Source organism: Diuraphis noxia, unplaced genomic scaffold (assembly GCF_037042655.1).
Source record: "Diuraphis noxia isolate RWA-SAM2 unplaced genomic scaffold, SU_Dnox_SAM2 contig0004, whole genome shotgun sequence".
In the NCBI taxonomy this organism is placed as follows: domain Eukaryota; kingdom Metazoa; phylum Arthropoda; class Insecta; order Hemiptera; family Aphididae; genus Diuraphis; species Diuraphis noxia.
This window is the reverse complement of record NW_028301714.1, coordinates 41789990-41814602: the sequence shown is the minus strand read 5'-3', so window position 1 is coordinate 41814602 and position 24613 is coordinate 41789990. Positions and strand designations below refer to the sequence as shown.

Genomic DNA, 24613 nt, shown 5'->3' with positions numbered 1-24613 from the left:
GCTAACCTGTATTATAAAATCATATGACAATTGATAAGGTCGATGTTAAAAGAAATTACTATCTCTTTAATAAATAATAATTATTATTTAGGATTTATTATTTACGAATATACGGTAGATACCTACTATTTGTGTAATATATTAGTATTTAGTAATTATAAACCCCAGTAAGTAGAAGTTATATTACTGTAATTTTACTTAATAACATTAACATATATAGATTGTATTATTGTATTATCTAATCTAATGCTTATTTTATAATATTTCTCTTTTTCAGTGTATTTCAGATTTTAAATTCTTGACCTCGTGATTTCAAAATCATTGTTTAGTGGATAGTTGGCTATCAATATAATTCGTGATTAAAATATTTTCAGTTTAAATTTAAAATGGTTTGTAAATTATTATTTGTAGGTAGTATATGAAATTAAACTACTCGTAAAACCTATTTCAAATACCTAACATTATTTTATTGTTTAGGACGCCTTTATGATGATACAACGAAAAAAGCTAACCATATTTACTGATGCTAAAGACAATATACTGGTTGATGAACTCAAAAAGATTATTGGATGTATGTACTATTTTTATTTTTACAAGCAATATACAATTGTTTCATTTTTAATACGATAAGAAAATAGGTTAAAGCAAAAATATGGCGTGGTTAACATTATTAAGATGAAAGGAGCCACCCAACTATGACATTTCCTATATAATACTAATAACATCATTTGTGCCTTAAGATACTTGAAGGAATACCTAGTGTGGTAATGAAAGCCAAATCGTTGATAAGGGAATACTATAAAATATCTCAATATTTACTATATATAATATAATTTACTAATGAGTACATATTTTACTCTATTAATAAGGTATTATAACCATCCTATTTAAATAAAATTTAAACTAGCCTGTATTAAAAAATATCAAAATATGAGTACTCTATATAGATTTACAAAATCAAAAAATGCGAACTAATACATTATGAAGGTTACCAAATTATTTATGAAATTATAGTTTGTCACATTGTTTTTAAACACGTTTAGGAACAAGAAATTTAGCATGTTAATTATTAGTTAAAAAAAATATTAATAAAAGTAATAAAAAAAATTGTGTGAGTAAAAATATTACATTCTAAAGTCTATAAAAATGTTGGTTATAAAATATTTAAAATTCACGATTTCTTCTATAGGAAAATAAAATTATATGTGCACTTATAAAGGACAGTCAAACAACAACATGTATCAAAATATTATGTCTGACTTTTACTATAATATTATCTACATGTATGTATGTAACCTATATCTATATGCATATCTAAGGTTAATATAGTTAAATCCTATACAAGTTTATTAAAAATATGTATTCTACAAAAATGGCATTATTATAACTTTATTACTCAAAATTCTGATAATTCCATGTATGTGAACTACAAATTGTGAAAATAATTAGAACTAAAATTTATTGAATTTTTCTAAAATGTAAGTACTAAGTACTATATTATTATTAATTATTATTTTAGATATCATTAAAGTACCACCAACAAGTCAACAACTTTACTACAAAGATGAAATAATGGATGGGACAAAAACATTGTCAGAATGTGGTTTGAATTCTACTATTGCTAAGGCACAAAGTCCAGCTACTATTGGTTTAGCATTGAAGTAAAAATAATCAGATATTAAAACATTAGTAGGTTATTAATTTTGTATATTTGTAGGATGGATAATGGAGAATTTGAGCAACTAGAAATGGTTCCATACTCATTGCCACCAGAATTGCCATATGTCATGAAAAACCAAGAAACTAATGGCCAAGAACCACCCATGTAAATACTAATAACTAAATAACATGTTCGAAAATGGGTTTTTTTTAATGGTTTATAAACAAGTGAAAAATTGCATCTCAGCTTAAACTAAGGATTTTTTTATGGTTGCCAATCGGTTAGTTTTTTTTTATTATATAACCTTATTTTATATTTTATTTATAATCAATAAACATGTCTTAAATATGAAAATGGTAACATAATCACTAAACAAATTAAACAACATACCAAATTATTCAAATTTGTTAATTTAGACAATATACCAAGAAATCCACTTTGTTAATGTAACATTTAAGGTATTCAATATTAATGTCTAAAATATATTTAATTTAGTTTGTATATTATTTAAAAAAAAACCTATTTGATACAAAATGTTTTTTATTAAAAATATTACATACCTACATATTATAATAAGATGTTTAAATTACTATATATCATACTATGTATTTTCAGTATGGAACACTGCAAATAAAATTAATTTAAGACAGTAAATTGTTTGTATATTTATTTAAATTAAGGAAAAATAACAAAAAAAAAATTACAAATTAACCATATAATTATCTTCAAAATTAAAGTTTTGATTTTTTTTTTTTGTTTCTATTTTTATTATTTTTTGTTATTCAAGTTGAATTGTATTCGGTGACATTGATCCTCATCCCCAAGTCTAAAGGCTTCCATACTGAATTATGTGGTGGATGGGTAAAAGTCAGATAGCTTAATACCCATAACACATCTATAAATAACAAAGTATTGAATATAAAAATACTACATTATCAATACGCTGATTATATTAGTACTACATGTTGGTGTAGAAGGGCTGTATGACATATATTTAGTGCTAACATTTTACAGATCCCATTTCTACTCTGTAAAATCCAAATTTGGTCATTAAAATGTTAGATAATATTTTATTATTACCATAATTTTAGGAACACTAATACTATATGAACAACAGGGCAATAAAGTATTTTTAGTTTAGTATACAGGAAATAGAAAGAGTTATCACATTTTTTCCTGTAACTATATAAAAATGATGTACATTATACAGGGTGATTCAAGTGTTGTTTGATAAAAGAATCACTCTGTATAGTACTTTTTTTTCTCCGTTTAAACCGACAGCAGAGGAGGATCTGTATGAACACTACTACTCCTCTGCTGCCATCGTTTATTAATGTTTAATAAAAACGCTAATACATACACATACTTTACACATAACTAATTATGGTTGCTTCACCTTAAAAATAAAAATATTAATACAATAGATACAATACAATTGTATAGTACTTTGTCATAAACTATTTCAGATTTCTATTCATTTGATTTCTTATGTGAAACATGTTTGTACATGTACGCCAATATGTATAAAGCAAGGTTTTAAGATTACATTATATTTTAAAAAAGCGGGTAAGTGGATGTCGCTCTGCTGTACATTACAGGGTGGGGTGGACCTCTGACTACGGTAGGTTAAATTTGAATGCAATGATGGGTATCATTGTATATGAAAAACGATTCTGAACGGAGACAGTTATCTGTCTAGGATATATTATAGATTATTAAAAATTTTCAAATCTTAGATTTAAAAAGAACATTTTTTATGAATTTCTAGCTTAGAATAATTTGCGAATTTTCTTGATATTTACGTATGTTGTCAAAATTAAAATGTAAATGCTTGTAAAAACAAATTGTGGCTATATATTTTTCAACTGCTGTTGTTACGATGTGTCAAGAGCCTTATATTTAATTTTCAAATCTTAGATTTAAAAAGAAACACTTTTATGAATTTCTATCTAAGATAATTTGAACATTGCCGTAATTTTTATGTATTTAGTCAAATTTGAACTTTAAATGCTTATAAAAAAAAATTTGTGACCATATATTTCTTTTATTTTTCAACTGATGTTGTAAAAATATGTTAGGAGCCTTGTATTAAATTTTCAATTCTTAAATATAAAAGGAAAATATTTTATGAATTTCTAGTTTAAAATAATTTGTGAATTTTTGTGATTTTTACGTATTAAGTCGATATTTGAACTTCAAATGCTAATAAAAAAAAATTGTGCCTATATATTTTTATAACTTTTTAATTACTATAAGAATAACTTATGAGGAACTTTGTATTAAATTTTCAAGTATTTTGATAGGGCCAAATAAAATTTATCAACACTTCAAAAGAAAATTTTCAGAAAAATTGAAAATATCAGTTGCCTATAAATATCTCAAAAAAAGTCAAAATATTTTGAAAATTAAATCATGTAAAGAAAATTCCAATCTAAATAACTTGTGAAATTTTCAAGTTATGACTTATACTTTATGAATAATTACAAATATTTAAAATCGTTTGAGGATAAATCGTTATCGTTACGCTATTTCGTAAAAATTTAAAATTCAAACGCACTTAAAATTTTTTCTATATTGATGTTTCAAGTTTTCTCTATAGCTACTTGAAGGAAAACTAATGGAAAACTTAGTGTTGCATTTTCAATCCTTAGTTATTAACACAAAAAATTTTATGATTTTTCAACTTCAAATATTACTTGTAAATTTTCATGTTTTCGACAGATTTTGTAAAAATTTGAACTAAACGCTTATAAAAAAAATTGTGACTGGCGATTTTTAATTTTTTTTAGCTACAATAAGAACAACTCATAAAGAACCTTGTATTAAATTTTCAAGTTTTTTTGATCGTCCAACATTTTTTTACCGGCACATCAAAAAAGTTCTCAAAAAAATTGAAAATTTCAGTGGTCTATAAATAACTCAAAAAAAGTCAACAATTTGTGAAAATTAAACTGTATATAGATAACATCAACATAAAAATTTGGTGAAAATTTCAAGTGTTTACAGTGATTAATTTTTAAATTACAACCATATAAAAAAATCGATTTGGTCGAAAACTGGTTTTGCGTAAAAATTCCCGTTTTTGTCATTTTTTTTTTTGTTTTACTTGTTTTTTTTTTGAAAATTGTTGAAAAATGTTTACTTTTGACCTATATAATGCACCAAGGATATTCACTTTTACATCAGAAACCGCCAACGGCACCACCGAAGTTTGAAATTGAAGCAGCATTATTTTGACTAGTAATGCTGTACACAGACACACAAAAAAAAAACATCATTGTAAAATCAATACATTCATCACTTCGTTCAGTATTTAAGAGGGTTTAGCATAATAATAAAGTTCCTTTGTAAATTTGTCAATCTTCAATATACTCTACTACTCGAGAATCTAGTTAGTACTCAGAAGCCACTTATATACATTATTATTACAAAATAAATCTTTTTTTTGTGTTTTCAAAATGCACTTATATTTCAAAATTAATGTATTATTACACATTTTTAACTATTATCAGTTATCTAACATCTGACAACTCCCTTATCAATATAGGGTTTTCTTCTATAGTAGCGCATCTATTCCATGACACACTACAATGGCGGACGTTCCCAGCCAAACAGCTTAAAAAGTATAAACATATCATAACAATCATAATCATAAGTAATAACAACTAACAAGTAATAATTGATGAACAGACTTGCGAGTTGCCACTCTCCACTGCTAAAACACAGTTAACAACAAATTAAATCGAAAAGGCGAGAACCCATTAACCAACGGGAATCGATCCCGCGTCAAACACACTCGTAAGTCTGTGGGCCTTTGAGCAAAAACGAAAAGTCAATATGAAACAAACTGCAAACCCGCGATAAGTGCTGTAGCGCGAGTGGAATAGGACGGTAGTACGGTACCATTGTAGTATTGTACAAGCGTTCGCTCAAACGACAGACGGCAGTGATGGGTCCAGACGAACGTGTCGAGCCGTGTAGGCCAGTCAGCCAGCAGTGATAACGACGCCGAACCGACCGCAGCGGTGTTAAAGACTCCCGACTGCCGATTCAGTCCCGACTGCCGATTACAATTTACATTCGTCGTCTGTAACCGAGTCGGTGAGTAGTGAGTACATATTATTGTTCTATATTGTCATGCCTTTTCTCATTTTATAATTGAGTTAAAATAAAATAATAAGTAATTGCAATATTCTAATATTGCATTTTGTTGCGCGCACATCGATTTTCGCGCGTTCGCGTGTCTTGTGATAATATCGATAAACTTAATATTTTCCCTGGGACATGTTCAATGTTTTGAATTTTTTTTCTCTCTCCGTCACTACCTCTATTCTATCTAGTATCTAGTATCTCTCTCCAACCACCGCATCAAACCGTGTCCTTCGCCCGGCTACCCGGGTTTGTGACGTTTGTGTGAAACTGTGGCCCCGTCGCCCACACTGTTTGGAGCTGCTGTTGGAGGGAAAAATTGTACGTTCACTTACCCGTTACCGTAACAGTGTAACACACACAAATCGTAAACATTAAAATTATTATTATTAAATACGTAATACAATAATAATAATACTGAGATTGTTTATTTTGTTTCCACACTGATATCAAGTTGTAAATAATTGTAATACAAATTACTAAATACTAAGTTAATTTTTCATATTTTAATATTTCACATTTTCTCTGTCTGGGACAGGTTGATGATAATTATTGTAAATTATTTTTTTCAACTTAAAATTCGTTCAATTCTTTATATTTATGTAATATTATTATGTTGTTGTTTTAAAATGTTTATAAGTTATCAGTCTCCTATATTAATAACAATAATTACAATATTGTATAATGATCTTTAAAAAAACATTAATATAATTTTTGTGAACATTACTTATAATTTTATAATTAATATACAATCTAATGTATTAAGTTTTTCTGACTGTGTTTGATAGTAGGTATTATATCTTTAATATTTTATTGATATTTTAAATTGAAAACGATAACATTACAATATTTTTTGTATTAAAATATTTCTTTTTTGTTAAAGAATTTTAATGTATTTTGTAAACTTTTTAGGTAATTTTTTATTATGTCTTGTTCCAAAATTACTGAAAAAACAGATGAAGAACCAGAAGATGAAGAAGCTGATGACACTTTAGTAGTTATTGTTAAGCCTGATGGTACTGTAACTATAGATCAAAATATGTTCAATAGAGTTTTGGGTAAGTCATTTATAAATATTTAAAAATTCAAGGGTTAACCATTTCATACCTAGACAATAGACATAGTAAATGTCAGGTTGCTGTTTTATTTAAATCAAATTTTTTATCAACGATAAATAATATACCTTTTTTATTGTCATTGGTATTGTATTTACCTTTTAGTAATTGATACTTTTTACGTATATTGTATAAATTAAATTGGTTGTATGTTATTATTTATTAAGTACCTATCTCAATTATTTTAACTCATAACTTTAAATTCATGCTTTATGTCTAGCCATATTTGATTTTATATTATTAAACTTCTTTATTTAGAAAGCAATAAAGAAACCATGAATATTATTCACTTTGAAAACAGTAGTAATAAAGGCATAACTACAAATCCAGACAATGGAGAGCAAGAGATAAATTTGACTGTGCAAGGTTTTTATCCATCTATTTCTACCAAAACATTCTTATCCCAAGGTAAGATGATATGGAATATAGACAACAAACTGTATTATTTTTTGAATGCATATCAATTTAAACTATTAGGTAATTTAACTAATTAGAAACATACATGTACTTATGTGGAGATGTTTCACAGAAAAATGTCTAATCTAACAATAATGGTAGTTTCTCAGTAGATATTTGCTAGAAGAGGAAAATGAGGTTGAGCATGAAGCACATCGAGTGCAGAATAATTATTAATGTAAGATTTTAAAAAATATGTGGAAAACTATACGTTTATTTTTTTACTTTTTAAAATCACAACATACATTTTTTATTTCATTTACAAAGCAGAATAATTTTTTAATGAATTTGATAAATTAAAATCAAATATTGAATCAATATTTTTTTAAGTATAAATAATTAGGGAAGAGTCATTGGTATCATTTTGAGGAGTACACTACTTCAATCTTCTATGCTTAAAATTCCTATAAATAATTAGGTTCAAGGTATTCTGCTCAGAAATATCATTTAAATAATTCATGGTATCAATTAAAAAACAAAAAATAAATATTGATTTTTCGGTACTTTTCGGTTATCATACCCCCAACGGTCAGCCGGCTGACTGCGGCGGCGGTTGGGATATACTGATTCCGCCATCGTACCCCATTATATTTATCTCAATGCTTCCATCATAAAAATATTTTTTATTTACAATAATTTTTTTGGTATTCATATTGTATTGGTATTAATACTTTTTTATAATTTGTTTTTGTATTGATGTTTTATTATACTTTATTGGTATTCATATTTTATTATAATTTCTTTGTACTCATATAATTTCATATTATATTATTTTATTAAAATAAATTATATTTTTGGCAATTATTTATTTATTCGTATGGCAATAAAACTTAACAATATTGAAATAAATATAATGGGGTACGAGAACGGAATCGGTATATCCCGATGGCCGCCGCAGTCGGCCGGCCGACCTTTGGGGTACGATAACCGAAAAGTACCGATTTTTCTATTCATAAAAATTCTTATCAGGTAACGTTTAGTGTTTACAATGATTTATATCAAAAGGCTCAGTTTGTGTATGGTATACCTATTTTATAATATATAAATTAAGTCTTATGTTCAGAAAATCACTATAAATTAACCATGATTATAATATACTTAAATATTATCATATTAGATTCATGAAATAGATATAGAGAACTTTTTTTTAGTATGATGATTCACCATAAACTTATTTACATTTTTTTTATGCAAACTGTGGTAAATATTTTTCTTCTAACATAAATCACAACTAGTGTAAATTAACAAAAAAAATCTGACAAAGATAAAGTTATAATATATACAGTGGAACCTTGATTATCCATGGTAATGGTAGGGAAGGGGTCACACGGATAAATGAAAACCATAGATTGACCGTGGTGGTTAATGGAAACATTTCGTAATAAAAGATTTTGAAATTTTTTATTTAATTAAAATTAGAAATACTTACAATAATGTTATATACTTATATGTCCATAAGATTATATATTACAAGTTATCAGAGTTTAAAATATGATGTTATTCTTATTTCTTTATATATTGTTTCGTTAAAAATGTCATTAATATGTTTCTTGATATTTATTGAATACATATTAAGTAATATAACATGTTCGATTATAACTAAAAATACAATATCTACAGTCAATACTTATTTTTAAATTTTTCGGAAGAGTGGCCATGGTTAATCTCAAACACGGATAATTGAGGCACGGTTAATCGAGATTCTACTGTATATATTATGTTGATCTTTATTCTATAGCCATTTTACATGTCACCATCAATAAACACCTCATAAATTGAGCTCAGATTTTACAACAAATACTTATTTTTAAATTAGAGATAGTAATATAATTTTTATTTCATGTCATTCCCATTCTAAATAAACCAATTATTTTGGCTTTTTTTTGTGTAAATGCATTTTTTGCTTTTTTCAGTTATTCTAGCTGTAGAAATTGTATATTATGTTTATTATGGTATAGCAGGGGTTGGAAAAGAATTTCTATTAGAGTCTTACGATTAAAATAATAAATAGATGAGGTCCAGAAAAATAAATGTTTGTCAAATCTTAATATTTTTTATAATAGTATAATATGAAAATAAAAAAAATTGTAGGATATGTTGAATGTTCAGTTTTCTGTCTTCCACGATCCAGATTCAGATCACAGTTCTCCAGTTGTTAACCATTGTGCTATAGTAATAAAAAAAATTGTATTTAATTAATAAGAAAATCTAGAATCACGCTCAGTGCCGGCCCAAGATACGGGCAAACGGGGCGGTTGCCCGGGGTGCTTTTAATATACGAATATTTTATAAATTTTAGCGTAATATTTATTCAAATTGACAATAATATAGCAAAATGACTAAATTATCTATGATGGAATATTCTGGTATATATATATATTTTTTATAGATTTTACTCCACTTTCCACTTTTTAGCATTATATTACAAATAATTAAAAAATAATATATAATGATATAATATAATCATTATCTCGGGAAAACCAAAAAATTATGTGTTACAGTTGATATGTCTATAAATTGTATCCAAATAAGTTTTGCCGTCCTTTACCTATTCATAAATATAAGAATTTTAAACAAAATATGTAGGTAAGTATAAAAAGTATTAAATGTATTATAGAGCATTTGATTAAGGGTGCCTTTCAAAATATTGCCCGGGGGATCAAAATACCTTGGGTCGGCCCTGTATGCAATTCAGACTAAATGGTTATATTGTATAGTTTTCTGTTATCTAAAAACATTCACTCAGAATTGGTCAGTTTCACTATTGAAAATTTTGTTAAGCATATTGAGTAAATTTTCTTTTAAATTTAAAAAATTTTGGATTCAGTTTTACAACTAATTCATGTTAATTTTTGATCTTGCTTTATTTTTGATTTTTTAAAACATAAATATCATTTAAAATTTAAGCTCTACTCATAACCATAGAAAAAATAACAAACTTGTTTTTTTAATGAACATAAATTTCCGAAACCGTATATTTAATTAATATCATTCATTTTTCTTTATTTATAATATCATTTCTCTCAATATTGAATAAAATAATTTAAACATTTAAGTTTATAAACATCACATTATTTTAAGCTGTAAAACTTAACCTAAAAAAATCAGTTAATTTATTGTTTTCATTGTTTACAATGTTTTATTTTGAATGTTGGTCTATTATATTTAAATTCTGAGAATTATTATTAAAATTTGAAATTTTTTACACTTGTCATCTTATTAAAATATTTGGTTAATGTAAATCTTATTTTCTAGGTTGTTACCTATCATATTATTCTAGTATACTAGATTTAATTATACAAATTATTTTATTATTTCTAGCCAATGAAAATAGTGATATGACAAAAAATACCATTTATTTGGATCATTGTTATTATAAGGATTGCCCGCCAAACACACCAGAAGTCAACATTAGTTCTCCTAGAATCACACTTTCTACCGGAATACAGAATATTACAAGTAATTATTATAAGAATTGATTTAAAAGTAGTATATCTTAAATTTAAATTAATATTTTAGACGAATTGAAAAAATCAAGTATTCTAGATGACATTGAAGAAATTGAAGAGATTACTGTTTCAGCAGATGAGAGTGAGTTAAATACGTCTTTGAATGTGCTTACAAAAAATGTAATATAATAAATAACATTCCAATAGTTTATATTAATATCTAATTTTCTTAAACATTTTGTTAGCTTATTAAAATATTTTAATTTTTTTTTTTTTTTTAGGTATCAAATCAGGCATACCATCAATACCCTTATCCAAAAATATACCAGAAAATAATTTATCCAACACCAAAAAGATGCTTAACTTAAGAGTTGGAAAAGTACTTAAAATATTAATAATTAAAAAGATTAAAATAGATTTTTTTTAAATTAAAATACTAATATTTTACGTTTGTTTAGAATGAAAAACCAAAAAATAAGGGTCCTATATCTTTAAGAAATACAATGGCTAAAAAGAAACTTGATGAAACACAAAATCAAACTGAAGATAAAGCAAGAGCTACAAAAACAGTTAAGCGTCTGTTACCAACAGTAAGATATAAGTTTATCATATACTTTTGTATTCTAGTAGTTAAAAAAATTCTTTTTGTATCTAGAATTCTTAGACTCAATATTTTTATGGAATTCAAAATATATAATGTTTAGTAATATTAAAAAAAAATCTATTTAATGTATACTATTAAAAAAATTACTAGTAAAAATATTGTTTAGAGCAGTGGTGCGCAACCTTTTTTGATCCACGACCCCCCAAAATAATTTATTTTTTAATACGGCCCCCCTACCTACCAACATTATGTAAGTGTGTAATTTAAATTTACTTAATAGTCTTAATGTATAACACATTTTACACATTTTATTCATATACATTAAATCATTAATTTTAGAGCAGTTTTAATATTTCTTTAATTTAATTAATCAAAAACATGAAAAAAAAAATATTATAATAACCCATATACTGCGTGGTTCAATAGAACTAGTTATCGCAATATTAAGATATGACATATTGTCATAATATTACGATTGACACAGCCATCAACGGTACAAAATAATTTTACTTTGTATAAAACTATAAAATAATATACAATATACATAGCAATATAGTATAAAACTTTTTCATTTGGTGATTACTGGCGACCCCCTAATAAAATTACGCGACTCCCTTAGGGGTCGTGACCCCCAGGTTGCGCACCACTGGTTTAGAGTATGTGATATGTGCATGACGTGTTGTCTCTGTCGTACAAGTGCGTTAGTAAGAACTGTTACTCGCAAGAAAGAACCGAGAAATCTACAGTGGTGACTAACAAACCAGATTTTTACCATAAAAAAAAAAGAATTTTAATTGTGTCAAAAATTTTTTTTTCAATATATTAAAAGTTATTGAAGTTAGGAAAACTTAAAAATATGAGATTTTTAAAAAAATTTTCAATGAATTTTCATTTTTCGTTAATCCGTTTACAAAATATATCCTCCCAAAATTGGGTGGTGTTATGTGTTATAGGTGTATGTTAAGTGGTATTTACACACAAACACCATATTATGAGTGTTGTTTGATAAAAGAATCACCCTGTATACAGGGTGTCCCACGATGATTTACCCATTGCGATATTTCACAAAATAATAGAGATATCAAAATTGTGGTTTTATAATAAGATTCACAAAGATAAGAACTACCATTATTTTATTTTTTTAATTATTTTAATGTTCTTTTAAAAAATCTAAAAAATCTAATTTTATTTAATTATTTCCAAAAATAAAATAAAGAGCCATAGATGTAGTTTATTTTTCTGAAAATATTGACGTTTCAAAATTTTATTTTCATTAATTTCCTGATTTTTATTATTTTTTCTAGTTTTAAGAAATAAAGTATGATTATATTTATTAGGAACACGAAAAGTATTTGGCTAGCCGTATGGGAATGCGCGCTGCACTGCGGATCACATGTTTGATAACATTACGGTGTTAAATAATTTGCTATTTTTCTCGAAACTAAAACAAAAAAATTAAAAATCAGGAAATTAATGAAAATAAAATTTTTAAACGTCAATATTTTCGGAAAAAAAAAATAAAAATATTTTTTAACTTTTTTACCAAGACATTAAAATAAATTAAAATATGAAATAATTATAATTCTTAACCCCTTGTGAGTCTTATTACAAAACCAGAATTTTGAGAGATATTTCAATGTGTAAATCCTCATGGAACACTGTATATTTTTAAGAATATGAAACAGATTTTTTAAACAATATTTTAGACAGCATAGACACTGAGCAAGAGTTTTAATATTGAAAGAGATTATCTATCTATTACTTTCATACATTGTGATAGAACTAGAAGTATCTAATCCTTGATTTAATAATCTACATATTCACATATAACAAAAGAGATCTTTACCTCTCGATTAATTAATTCTTTATTTATTTTATTGAAATTATTATTTAAAACAATATATACATTAATATTAAATAACCATAGGCATAATTAAGAAATTAATAACTAACCTAAAGTTTATGATTGTTTAAATGTTATATTAATTAGGTAATAGTATCCCAATAATTATTATACTTTTAAAATTAAAAAAAAATATGTTAGTGTATTTTAGTTTAAAATTAATATTTTTAGTATAATATACATTTCTGTTTTATTAATTAAGTTTGTACTTTTCTAGAAAACCTATCAAGTTCGTCCACCAGTTCAAAATAAAAACAGTCGACAAAAAAAATCAGATGTTATAGTTGACAAAGTTTTACTACAGGCTAATGAATTGATTCGTCAGTCAAGTATTGAACCAAAAAAATACATACAAAATCAGTTGATGTTTAAAAAGAATAAAGATAAAATTGGAATTATTGAAAATTCTTTAGATTCTTTATCAGTTCCACTAAACAATGTCACACAATTAATAGATGTGCCTGAATTATTTTCTCCTGATATTACTCTTGATGATAATACATCTATTCAAACAGTGAATATTGAATTGGATTCTAAAATAAATGTCATAGATAAAATTGATAATATAACATCAATAGACAACCGTGTTTCTAACACAACAAAAGATACAGAACAAGTTATTGTAAATAAAGAAGAAACTGGACGAGTACAAAAAGTTTCAAGTCGAATAAAAGACAATCCAGTTGAAATGACTGTAACTAAAACAGTAGAAGACATATTAAATGATATTAGTTCTAAAATAGCCAATCAAACAGAAATAATTGATGAAGAAAATTTAATTGATGAACTAGCTGATCTCAATGAAGACCTTAACTCTGTATGTAAACTTAAAAAAGCATAATTTGAATTAAACTAATTTATGTATAATTTATTACATTCATTTTTTTCTAGTCAAATTTTGTTGCTCCATCTAACTCTAGTCACGATTTAATGAACAGACTATTATCTGATGATAGTCTTAATCATAATGACAAAAACGACTCAATAACATCGGTAACTGATGACAAACCTAAAGGTTCTACTATAGTGGTTTATGGAAAATCTGGTAGATTAGTGACACTGCCTCCAATTGAGATTCCCAAAACTCGATCATTAGTAAAAAAAGAAGTATGTATTTTGACAAAAATAAATTTTAAATTACATTTTGTAATTTATCCTTAATATTTTTATTTTAGAATCTTGATGCAAGTATAAAAGAGCAAGGTAGACAAAGACGTTCATCAGAAAAGTAAGTATTAATAAATAATATTTAGGATTTCTACAATTATGACTTCTTATGTGATATTTATGTAAATGTATATTCATTTTTGTAGTTCAAAAAGCATTAATGATTATAGTGAAGAATCAGATACTGATAGAGAAGGAACTATGACTTCAGAGGATGATCCAAATAGGCTATGGTGTGTATGTAGAAAACCTCATAATAACAGGTATTATTTTTAAACAAAATTTTAGTTTTAATTTAAATTTAAAATAAATATGTATAATTTTAAACTTTATTCAGATTTATGATATGTTGTGATACTTGTGAAGATTGGTTCCATGGAAAATGTGTGGGTATAACAAAAGCCTTGGGTGAACAAATGGAAGCTCGTGGTGTTGAATGGAATTGCCCTCCATGTAAAAAAAAGCGGACAGAAGATGCACGTAAAAAATCTGAAGAAGAAAAAGCCAAGAAATTAGAAGAAGAAAAGAAAAAAATGATAAGTTTAAAATCACCGATTAAAAACAATGAATCAAAAGTCTTTAAAATTCAACCTCAATTACAACAAAAATGTGCTCAATGTAAAAAAATTGTTGAAGATATTTCAGTAGGTATATTTTGCAAAGAAACATGTTTGGAAAAACATATTGAAGAAAGTGTAGCTGCTATAAAAGCATGTTGTACATCAGATTCACCGGATATTATTCTATTTGACAAAAAAAACAGCAGATTAATCTCTGGTATGTAATTATTTTACCATTATATAATAAATGTGTACAGTCGTTGCCAGATAAATTGAGCAGGTGATGGTGGCACAATAATAAACAACCAGGAATATTCAGTATTTAAATGTCAGCCATTTATAATGGCACTTTTATAATAAACAAATTGATGAGTGATTGAGGCACACCGTGCAAATAGACACACACCTCTACTATAGTTTGGGATACACCTATTAAAAAGCGGCACCTCTGCTCAATTTATCTGGGAACAACTGTGCAACATCGCTTAAGAAGTAATTCCTTACTATAATATGATTTAAGATCAAGATTTTCATATATTTTTGAATTTTATTTTTACAATAATATACTTATATTTTCTCTCTAGCTTATTAAAATATCTCTTTAAGACTACAGTTATTATAGACTCACAACATATATTAAGTGGTACAATTTTTTTTTTTTTGGGAGAGGGGTTGGTCAATTAGTGTAGTGGTTGCTAATCACTAACAAATATAAATAAGAGTAAAAAGAATATTTAATTACTTTTGGTGGGTAGAAAGTAAAATTATGTCTTATTACTCCTGAAAAATATCTGTTAGGCGCTACTGTATTGGAATATAAGTCACAAGATGCATAATCAGTAATTTTTCTCAATCAGAAAATCATCATTCAATTAATTAATAACAATAAAATATTAATTTTAGGCATTTCTTAAAGTTTGTTTAATTTTTATCAAAGTTCATTGTTAATAAGTATTGATAACGGATAAAAAACTACAAAAAAAAATCTGTCTTTATTATATTGTTTTCAATATTAACTAAAATGAGTTATTAAGAAGCAGCAATGGGTGACTATACATTCAGGGAATATGCCATCTTATAAATTATAGTATAGAATCTAAAAGTAATGGTTGTTAATAAAACTGACATCATGTATTATTCCATATAAGTTAAAATTATGTTACAGGTAAACAAGCTCCAAAACTTGCAAATTTAAGACAATGGTTGAAAGAAAATCCAGCATTCCAAATTTTAAAACCCTCTGGACCTAAAACTGACCTTAATAAACCATCTTTTAAATCTCAAACTAATTCTAAGCCAATCCCAAATACATCCAAAAGTCTTAAAAAAGAAAACGAAAATCGCCTTAAAAGAACAGCCATTTATCCAGAAAAACATAAGGCAAAAGAAATAAAAAGAGAATTTGATGTGGGAGATTTATTACAACCAGATCAAGTCAAACTAGTATTTGTTAACAAAGATTCACCAAAATCAATATTACCCAAAAGAGAACCAATTAAACATATTAATTCTCAAAAAGAACCTATTACACATCCTACTCCTCAAAAAGAACTTAATAAACATGCTACCCCTCAAAAAGAACCTAATAAACATGCTACCCCGCAAAAAGAACCTAATAAACATGCTATCCCGCAAAAAGAACCTAATAAACATATTACTCAAAAAGAACCTATTAAACATACTAATCCTCAAAAGGAGTCATCCAAAGGTATACAATCAGTAACACAGATAAAAAGTACATCAATTTCAAAAACAAATGTTGTGCAAAAAATTATTAAGAAAAAACCTGAACCAGTTAAAAAAATTGATCTACCAGTAAAAGAAATTTTCAATGAGAAAAAGGGTGAAGAACAATTACGTACTAATGTTCGTAAATCTTTATTAGAATCATTAAGTAGTAGAATATCTGAAGAACCAGAATTAAAAACAGCTGAACAAGATTTGGAGGAATTAACCTCGAAAATTGAAGAAGAACTTTATAATCAATTTACTAAGGTTGATCAGAAATACAAAACAAAGTATAGAAGTTTATTATTTAATATAAAAGATCCAAAAAATTTAAATTTCTTTAAGAAAATTATATTTAAGTGGGTTACACCATATCAATTGGTGCGTATGACTGCTGACGAAATGGCATCTCAAGAACTTGCTGAGTGGAGAGAACGAGAAAACAAACATCAAATAGAAATGATCAGAAAAACAGAGTTAGATATGATGAATCAACCAAAGGCTTTACTTATGAAGACTCATAAAGGAGAAGAAATCATTGAATCCAAGGATAATAAGGAGACAATAGTATCAGAACTTAATCCTGACATTAAGGTCGAGGAAAAGAAACCACAGATTTTATTAAAATTATCCAAAGAAAATAAAAAGAGCAAATATAAAGAAAGCAGTAGTGGTGGTGAACGTGATCGTAGACACCATAAGACTAGTAGAAATCGTCATAAATCACACAAGGATAAAAAACATAGAAGTCGTGACCGAAGTAAAAGCCGAGACGTTAAGAATAAAAAAATTGATAAAAATAATATAATTGATACTGTAACAGAACCAGTTGTTAATAAAACTGAAGTACGTAAAGATGATGATATTAGTGATAGGGAACCAAGTTCAACTGTTGTTATAGCTACTCCGCCTCGAATGGAAGATGAAGCTGGCCCTATATGGAAAGGAACCATAAATTTCACAGACGTTGCCCGTTGTAATGTAACAATGTCTCGATTATCTGGTAATGTAATTGGATTGGAGGCAGAACTTACATTAACAGTTCTGGAATGTGTTGGGCGTATCAAACAACAAACGGTTTGGGAATATATGAGTAAATTGAAAAAAACTGGAACCAAAGATATTATTGTAACAAAGTTATCAGCGGGTGGAATGGAACAACAAATGTCCTACCTGAGCCTGTATCAATACCTGAGTGCTAAAAACCGCATAGCAGTTATTGATACTAAACTATTTCCAAACATAAAAGATTTTTATCTGTATCCTCTTGGAAGTCATAGTCCTATTCCTCAGGTACTATTGCCATTAGATGGACCTGGTATCGATGACTATAGAACTCATTTATTACTGGGTATAATAGTACGAAATTCTAAGAAACATTGGGTTCCATCTTGGAAACCAGCTGAAAATAACTATGCGCTACCTGATATCAACGACACTTTGGCTTTACCTCATCTTAAACCTGCTTTTCCATCATCAAGTCAAGACAGTTATTCACCAAAAGAAAGTTATACTCCACCAAGATCCCCAACTAACAAAATTCTCAGTTTACCAACACCAGTTTTACCACTATCTTCAGGTAAACATTTCAAGTGTTTTTAATAGTGCTCGTACAAATAGCTAAAATATTTGTATTTATAATTATTGATAATAGATTAATACGTTGTTCACTTTTTGATTTACATACAATAAGTTTTATGATTTGTATATTTTTATTTTACTTTTTAGTTTTGACTGATGATGACTTGCCTTATATACCTGGAGAAGAAGAACCATATTCGCCTGTAGATGAAGATGTGCCTAGTTTATCTGATAATATAAATACAGCATCGAGTATTGAACAACAAATGGAAGAACTAACTAGAAAAATTGAAAAAGAAAAACTAGTGATTCAAATGATGACTGCCGGTTCTCAAAATTCAATTCTTATTGATGACAATGTATGTATATCATAATATTGTTTTTCTCACATGATTTATTAATTTATTATTATTGTTATATATAGTCTCAAGATTTAGATGAAGAAGTATATAGTCCTACAAGTGAGCTGGCCCCTCTTACATCTGAAATTCATCTTCCTAGTAATATTAAAGATATACTTTCTTCCATAAACACAAAAGAATTACTTTCAACTGAACCGGAAAACTCTAAAGCTACTACAGATGTTGAAAAGAAATGCAGAGACCCTCGCCAACGAATTTCAACTACTGAACCTCCACCACTTGGCGTTGAAGATGAGTTTACACCACCTTGTAATCCTGACATAAATTTACCTCCTCCCCATTTCTCAAATTCATACATGCAGCAACCTATAAATTATATTGCACCTATTCCTTATTCTTACCCTCCTCCTGGGTATATGCCTGATGCTTACCCAAATCAATATGGACCTCAGCAACCACCTCCACCTCCTCCAAGTATGGCATTAGACCAAGGAAAATATAATAATTATAATCAACCTGGTTATGCGTATAATACTGTACAATACCAACCACCTCCTCCACCATCTTACCCAAAAACTAAAAAAGGATCAAGATTTTGGGGCCATGGAAGTTCTAAAAATGAACCAAAAAAGAAAAAGTTTAAAAAATCAGGTGATCGAAGAGATAAAGGTTCTTGGAGACGTATGTAGTTGTTTCCTAAGTAATTTTTATGTTTTTGGGTCGTGTTTTTATTAAATGTATGTTTTAAATGTACAACTTATTTTATTTACCTTGATATATCGTTAAGAATTTTTTTAAATATATTTTACTCATTTTCTTATATGTATGTAAACATTACATGTATTTATGTTATTCATATAAAATTGTTATAAATTTTATTGTATTTATATATAGTTAAGAATTAATAAATTTAAATGTAAATAACTTATGTGAATTTGTTGTGCAGGCATGTTACAAATGGAACATAATGTTAAATGATTTTATACAGTTAAAGTGTACAACTTTATATATTTAAATAACACAGACACTTAATTATGTTTTTAAAACACAATTAATATAATTATCGATGTTAATTTTTCTCAATAAAGTTAGATAATGTGGATGTGTGGATTATAAAGCCATGTTATAAACATCTTTTCATTACATTTTATTTTTGGATTAAAGTTTCAATAAAGACATTTCTGTAAATTAAATCATAATCTAACATCTTAGACATTTAGTCTATTGTTAAAAACAAATTAATTTATGTTTGTTTTTTCATTATCTTAATATAAGTGAGTATGTATACAACATCTTTAGTATTTTTAGATGATAAACATAGACTTCTATCGCTATATTATTGTAATAGATACAACATTGTGTTATAACATTGTTGAATATGTTTGGTGTACCATTAGTTTAGTTACTGAAATAAAACCTATTTAATTAATATATGTATGTTTCACAGTTTCATCTCATTGTCTAATCTAATAAATTGTAAATGTTGTATATTATGTATTCTTATGCTGAGTATGTTTTTTACTAAATACTTAAATTTGCTTGGCATCTGCTCAGGAGTATGCTATAGGATCCTAGCGTTAATCAGAAAATACCTTAAATATGAGTAATTAGGTGGGTATTGAATATTGATGGAAGGAAAATTGGACGTTTTATAGGTATATATGGTAATGTATGAAGGGAAAGTTACCTAAAATTATTTAAGCAACTTCAATTTTTTTTTTTATATACGCCAGTATAAAATCTAATTTACATGGCTATATGTTTTCAAGGCACAAACGTACTTATATAAACATCCAGATCCACAAAAAAACCTTTTGATATAATTTTAACTAGATGATGTTGGTCAGTATCAATGCTGAAAAGATCTTTTACACTTTTCGAACTATAATATATATATATATATATATGTGATATATTTTTTTTTTATTATCATTAAATACAGATAAAAATAATTTGCCAAGTCAAAAAGCTAGAAAACGTAATGCAAAGTTTGGTGTATACATAAGAAGTTCATACTAAAAAATATTTAATAAAAGGAACCATTATAGTTTATGAGTTGTCATCCAAAAATATTACTTACATGAACTTGAAACATTTATGATTATGACATCTTTAAATATTTTTTTATAAACATTAAAATTTCAATGCATTTAGATTAATTATATGATATTGTTATATTGCATATTTGAACTACGAACCTATTCATATAATTAGTTAGAACTGTATATAGCAGAGTTGTTAAATGTAACCTATTTTCCTCCGTCTAAATTCTGGGTCAAAGTAATGAATGTATTGATTTTAGTGATCTTACAACGATTTATAGTTTTTGTATGTGTACTAAACACAATAAACAAAATAATGCATAACAGTATCTTTTCTAGAGGGGAAATGAATCTAGTTGGTGAATTCGGGAAGTTAAATTTCTCAATAATTTTCCAAAGATACGAGAAAATAAAGAAAAACGAGAAATTTTAAGCAAAACTAGTTTTCCGGAATTTGGCTGGAATGTATTCTTCCGGAACTGAATATTAATTACCCGTTAATATAATATATTTCACTGGATTCTTGACCAGCCGATGATTACACGTATGTCTGTTTTCATATTATTATCCTGAGCCTAAAATTTACTTTTTAGACTTAAAGTAAATATTCTTTAACACGGACAGTTTACTGACATAGCGACAAAGATACGTACATTTTTATTTCCAAAAGTGCTATGTATAAAATACGCGAGGTCGCGAGCCCAATCAAACCGAACGCCGTTTTCGTTTCATCTCGACCTTCGCCCTGTAGTTTGTTTTATGTTCCTATTTTGCCTATACTATACGCCGGGTAACTTTTTATGGATCTTAGATTTACGTTAAGTATTTAAAACAATGCTATATTTTCCCCGCCTTTTTTCAATCTATTTTATTTCTATTTTTTAGTTGATTATTTTGTATAGATTGTTTTAACTTCGACTCAGTATCCATGCAGAATGATCTCTAGAGCAGTGGTTTCCAAAGTGATGTACTCCATAGCGTTTTTTGGGCACGCCGTGCTGCCGTAAAATTTGAAATGGACTAAAAATAAATTTGAAAACCAACGACGGATGTGACGGAAAAGATTTTAAAAAAATGTATACATTTAATTAAATGAATATTTTGAATTTTCATATAACCTATTACAATTTTGTTAGGGTTTTATTTAATTTTTCTATTTCTTATGATTTGTCATGCTATTTCCTGGAGTAAACCTTAATTCAAAAAGGGTGATATGATCCAAAAATTTCGTTTTCTAGAGGACCATATATTAATCATTTGTTCAAACATTAATTATTGTGAATAATCAGAATTGATTTTTCATATTTTAACAACAGGTTATTATGTTCATAAATTATACCTAATTCAAGGTATTTAGGAATGTAGCGATTCTATACGCTGCGCAGTTTAGTCTCCTAGAGCTCATATAGCTAAATTATTATTTCTATTTGCTTCTTAAAAGGCGTTTGACTGCGAGCACTCACATTTCCTTTCATTTTTTTTTTTATTTAGACAATATAGTATGTGACTTAGCTGCGTCGAAAAATTGTCAAAAGTATTTATTCTTTCGTTGGACGTAAAATTATCATATTAAATATAAATATAAAACCTACTGATTGGTTATCGAAGTTGATATATTGAATTTAACATATAATTACTAAGAAAATATTATTTTGCAGGGGCTAAGACTCTCCACTGTACCGACTAATAATTTAATATAACAGATTATATTAAAATAGACTACACTAATCTATGGCAATATGGCGTGGTAATCTGGGGCGGTAGATAGGTACCTATAACAATGTTCTTAATTTCTTAAGGGTACAACAAAACATAATTTCATTATGTTTAGAAACAATCTCATTGCGTCTTCCCACTATAACTTATAGTCTATAAGACTCAAGACTCTACAATGTTTGAACATAACAGTTGTAGTTTCAGCAAACAGACAAATTTAAAAGAGGAAAAGATTATACTTATACAACATTAAAGTAGTATACATATTACACAAAATAAAAGTTTTGGCATAAAATTCATTAACTATATGGCTAGGTATTGGAATTTTAAAATCTAAACAATGAAGGAAAATAATTTTGTGAATTATTATAGATAGGTACATACATACAAACATACAAACTAATATTAACATTTGTTTAAATAATGTATTATTTAAATCAAATTAATTAGTTTTCATACATAATTTATTTGAATTAAAAGTATATTAAAACTTCCTACCTTTCAACAAGCTTAGCTTAAAAGTGGTAATTGTATTATATATTAAAACATTGTATAGTATATTATTTAATACTTACTAATTATATTATCAATTATTATAAGAGTATAATATAATATAATATTTTTATCATATATTATTATTAATTTTTAACTTTTAAGTCAAACAATTTACCATACAACTGTGAATAGATTTTATTTTTGTCTGTTGTTTAGTATCAAATATCAAATATCAATGTATAATATAAATATCTTAACAAACATTATAGCTTGAGTAATTCTATTCCAAGCAAAACAGTTTTTACTATGTTGTACCTACATTTGTAAGACGTAGACAAGACATGCCGGTGTAATATCCTCTTAATATAAATATTTTGAAAAATAATTAATAATAATTAATAAATGACTAAATTTTTTAAACTGTTTTGTTGAACAACGAACATAGTCAAAATTTAAATTGTCTAATAAAATGTCTATGAAGTATAGACAAAGAAATTGTGCATGTATTTACTTATAGCCTTGAGAAAACATTGTATTACATTATTAACTAAAACCATGTATACTCTGTTCCACAAGACAACATGCTGAATAAGATAAATCCATCCTCTAAGACATCACAATAAAATAAATTACACGGTTAATTAATAATTACTTGATATCATACAAAACTGTTTATTTTTCTATACATAATCATGATCCATTGTATGTACAATTAACATATTATTAATTAATGAACGAAAAGTTGAATTTTTAAATAAACAGATATTCATATAATATAAGACACCTATTTATTGTTTAGGTTTAAAAATTAATGAATGGTATAAACAGTGTTTTTAAAGATGAGTTTATATTTAATTTACAGAAATAAAATATTTAAGTTTATTGTTATGTATCTTTCATTGATATTTTTATTTGTAATATAAAAAATTAAATTTAGAAAAACATGATGGAAATCGATCAAACAAAAGGGCTTAAACTAAAGGCTAAGTTCCATGAACACTTGATGAATGCTCAAAAAACCTAGCTATATAATTATTATTAGTTAATCATTAAATATAGTTTAAACATCTAGTCTTGTTGCACAAAAGGATTGGCAATTGCTTCCATACCATCAACAGGACAAATTAGTACGATTGATGTGCCTCGACATACAACCAAACCTAATGTTCTTGTATCTTCCGTTAGTTTCATAGGTTCATCAGGATCTCGTAAATACTCTAGAGTATTATCCAATACGAGATTTACTAATGGATCAAATCCTTTCAAAATACCAGATACTTCTCGACCTCCAGAAAACTTAACCCTAATTGCTTTTTCCAAGTACCTAAAAACGCAAAAAATATACCATAATTTCGTTACATAAATAGAAATATTCATGCAATTAAATTTTATTTATGCTCCACTAACCTTGTTAAATCTAAAATACTCTCCTTTTTCTTTTTTTCTGGAGCTGAAGCAGCTTCTTTTCCACTCATCTTAAATTCGTTGTCGGCACTTGGAATTCGAAAAATGGATATTTGTTTAAATTTCTGGTAATGGTAAATATCATAATCATGATTGCTATCAAACATGTTTATACTTTAATCGTGAACATAACCAATAATTGTAATCGTATCGTGATCGTAA

The 24613-nt window shown here is 26.8% G+C and overlaps 3 protein-coding genes across 7 annotated transcripts; 2 read left to right on the top strand and 1 right to left on the bottom strand.

Annotated features, from left to right (window-relative positions):
- The first annotated feature begins 15 nt into the window (after positions 1 to 15).
- LOC107168759 (transcription elongation factor elongin B) lies at positions 16 to 2314 on the top strand. Its single transcript, XM_015518272.2, has 5 exons — positions 16 to 167; positions 278 to 389; positions 478 to 571; positions 1520 to 1661; positions 1718 to 2314. Exons 2-5 carry the CDS (start codon positions 387 to 389, stop codon positions 1827 to 1829), a joined length of 351 nt encoding a protein of 116 aa, XP_015373758.2. The 5' UTR covers positions 16 to 167; positions 278 to 386; the 3' UTR covers positions 1830 to 2314.
- A 3035-nt stretch (positions 2315 to 5349) lies between these two features.
- On the top strand, positions 5350 to 20227 carry LOC107168760 (protein partner of snf). Of its 5 annotated transcripts, none has more exons than XM_015518278.2 (15): positions 5350 to 5761; positions 6722 to 6867; positions 7183 to 7332; positions 10702 to 10839; positions 10900 to 10971; positions 11111 to 11208; positions 11288 to 11419; positions 13554 to 14153; positions 14228 to 14443; positions 14512 to 14564; positions 14650 to 14766; positions 14841 to 15280; positions 16229 to 18370; positions 18520 to 18731; positions 18797 to 20227. In XM_015518278.2, exons 2-15 carry the CDS (start codon positions 6735 to 6737, stop codon positions 19421 to 19423), a joined length of 5130 nt encoding a protein of 1709 aa, XP_015373764.2. In that variant the 5' UTR covers positions 5350 to 5761; positions 6722 to 6734; the 3' UTR covers positions 19424 to 20227. The 5 variants fall into 5 exon arrangements, with proteins under 5 accessions (XP_015373764.2, XP_015373759.2, XP_015373763.2 ...); XM_015518273.2 differs by having other exon boundaries at positions 5350 to 5768; XM_015518277.2 differs by lacking the exon at positions 5350 to 5761 and adding an exon at positions 6002 to 6130.
- A 3401-nt stretch (positions 20228 to 23628) lies between these two features.
- Positions 23629 to 24553, bottom strand: LSm7 (U6 snRNA-associated Sm-like protein LSm7). Its single transcript, XM_015518270.2, has 2 exons — positions 24395 to 24553; positions 23629 to 24311 (listed from the first exon to the last, which is right to left on the bottom strand). The coding sequence occupies exons 1-2, from the start codon at positions 24460 to 24462 to the stop codon at positions 24056 to 24058; spliced, it is 324 nt and encodes a 107-aa protein (XP_015373756.2). The 5' UTR covers positions 24463 to 24553; the 3' UTR covers positions 23629 to 24055.
- Positions 24554 to 24613: the final 60 nt, after the last annotated feature.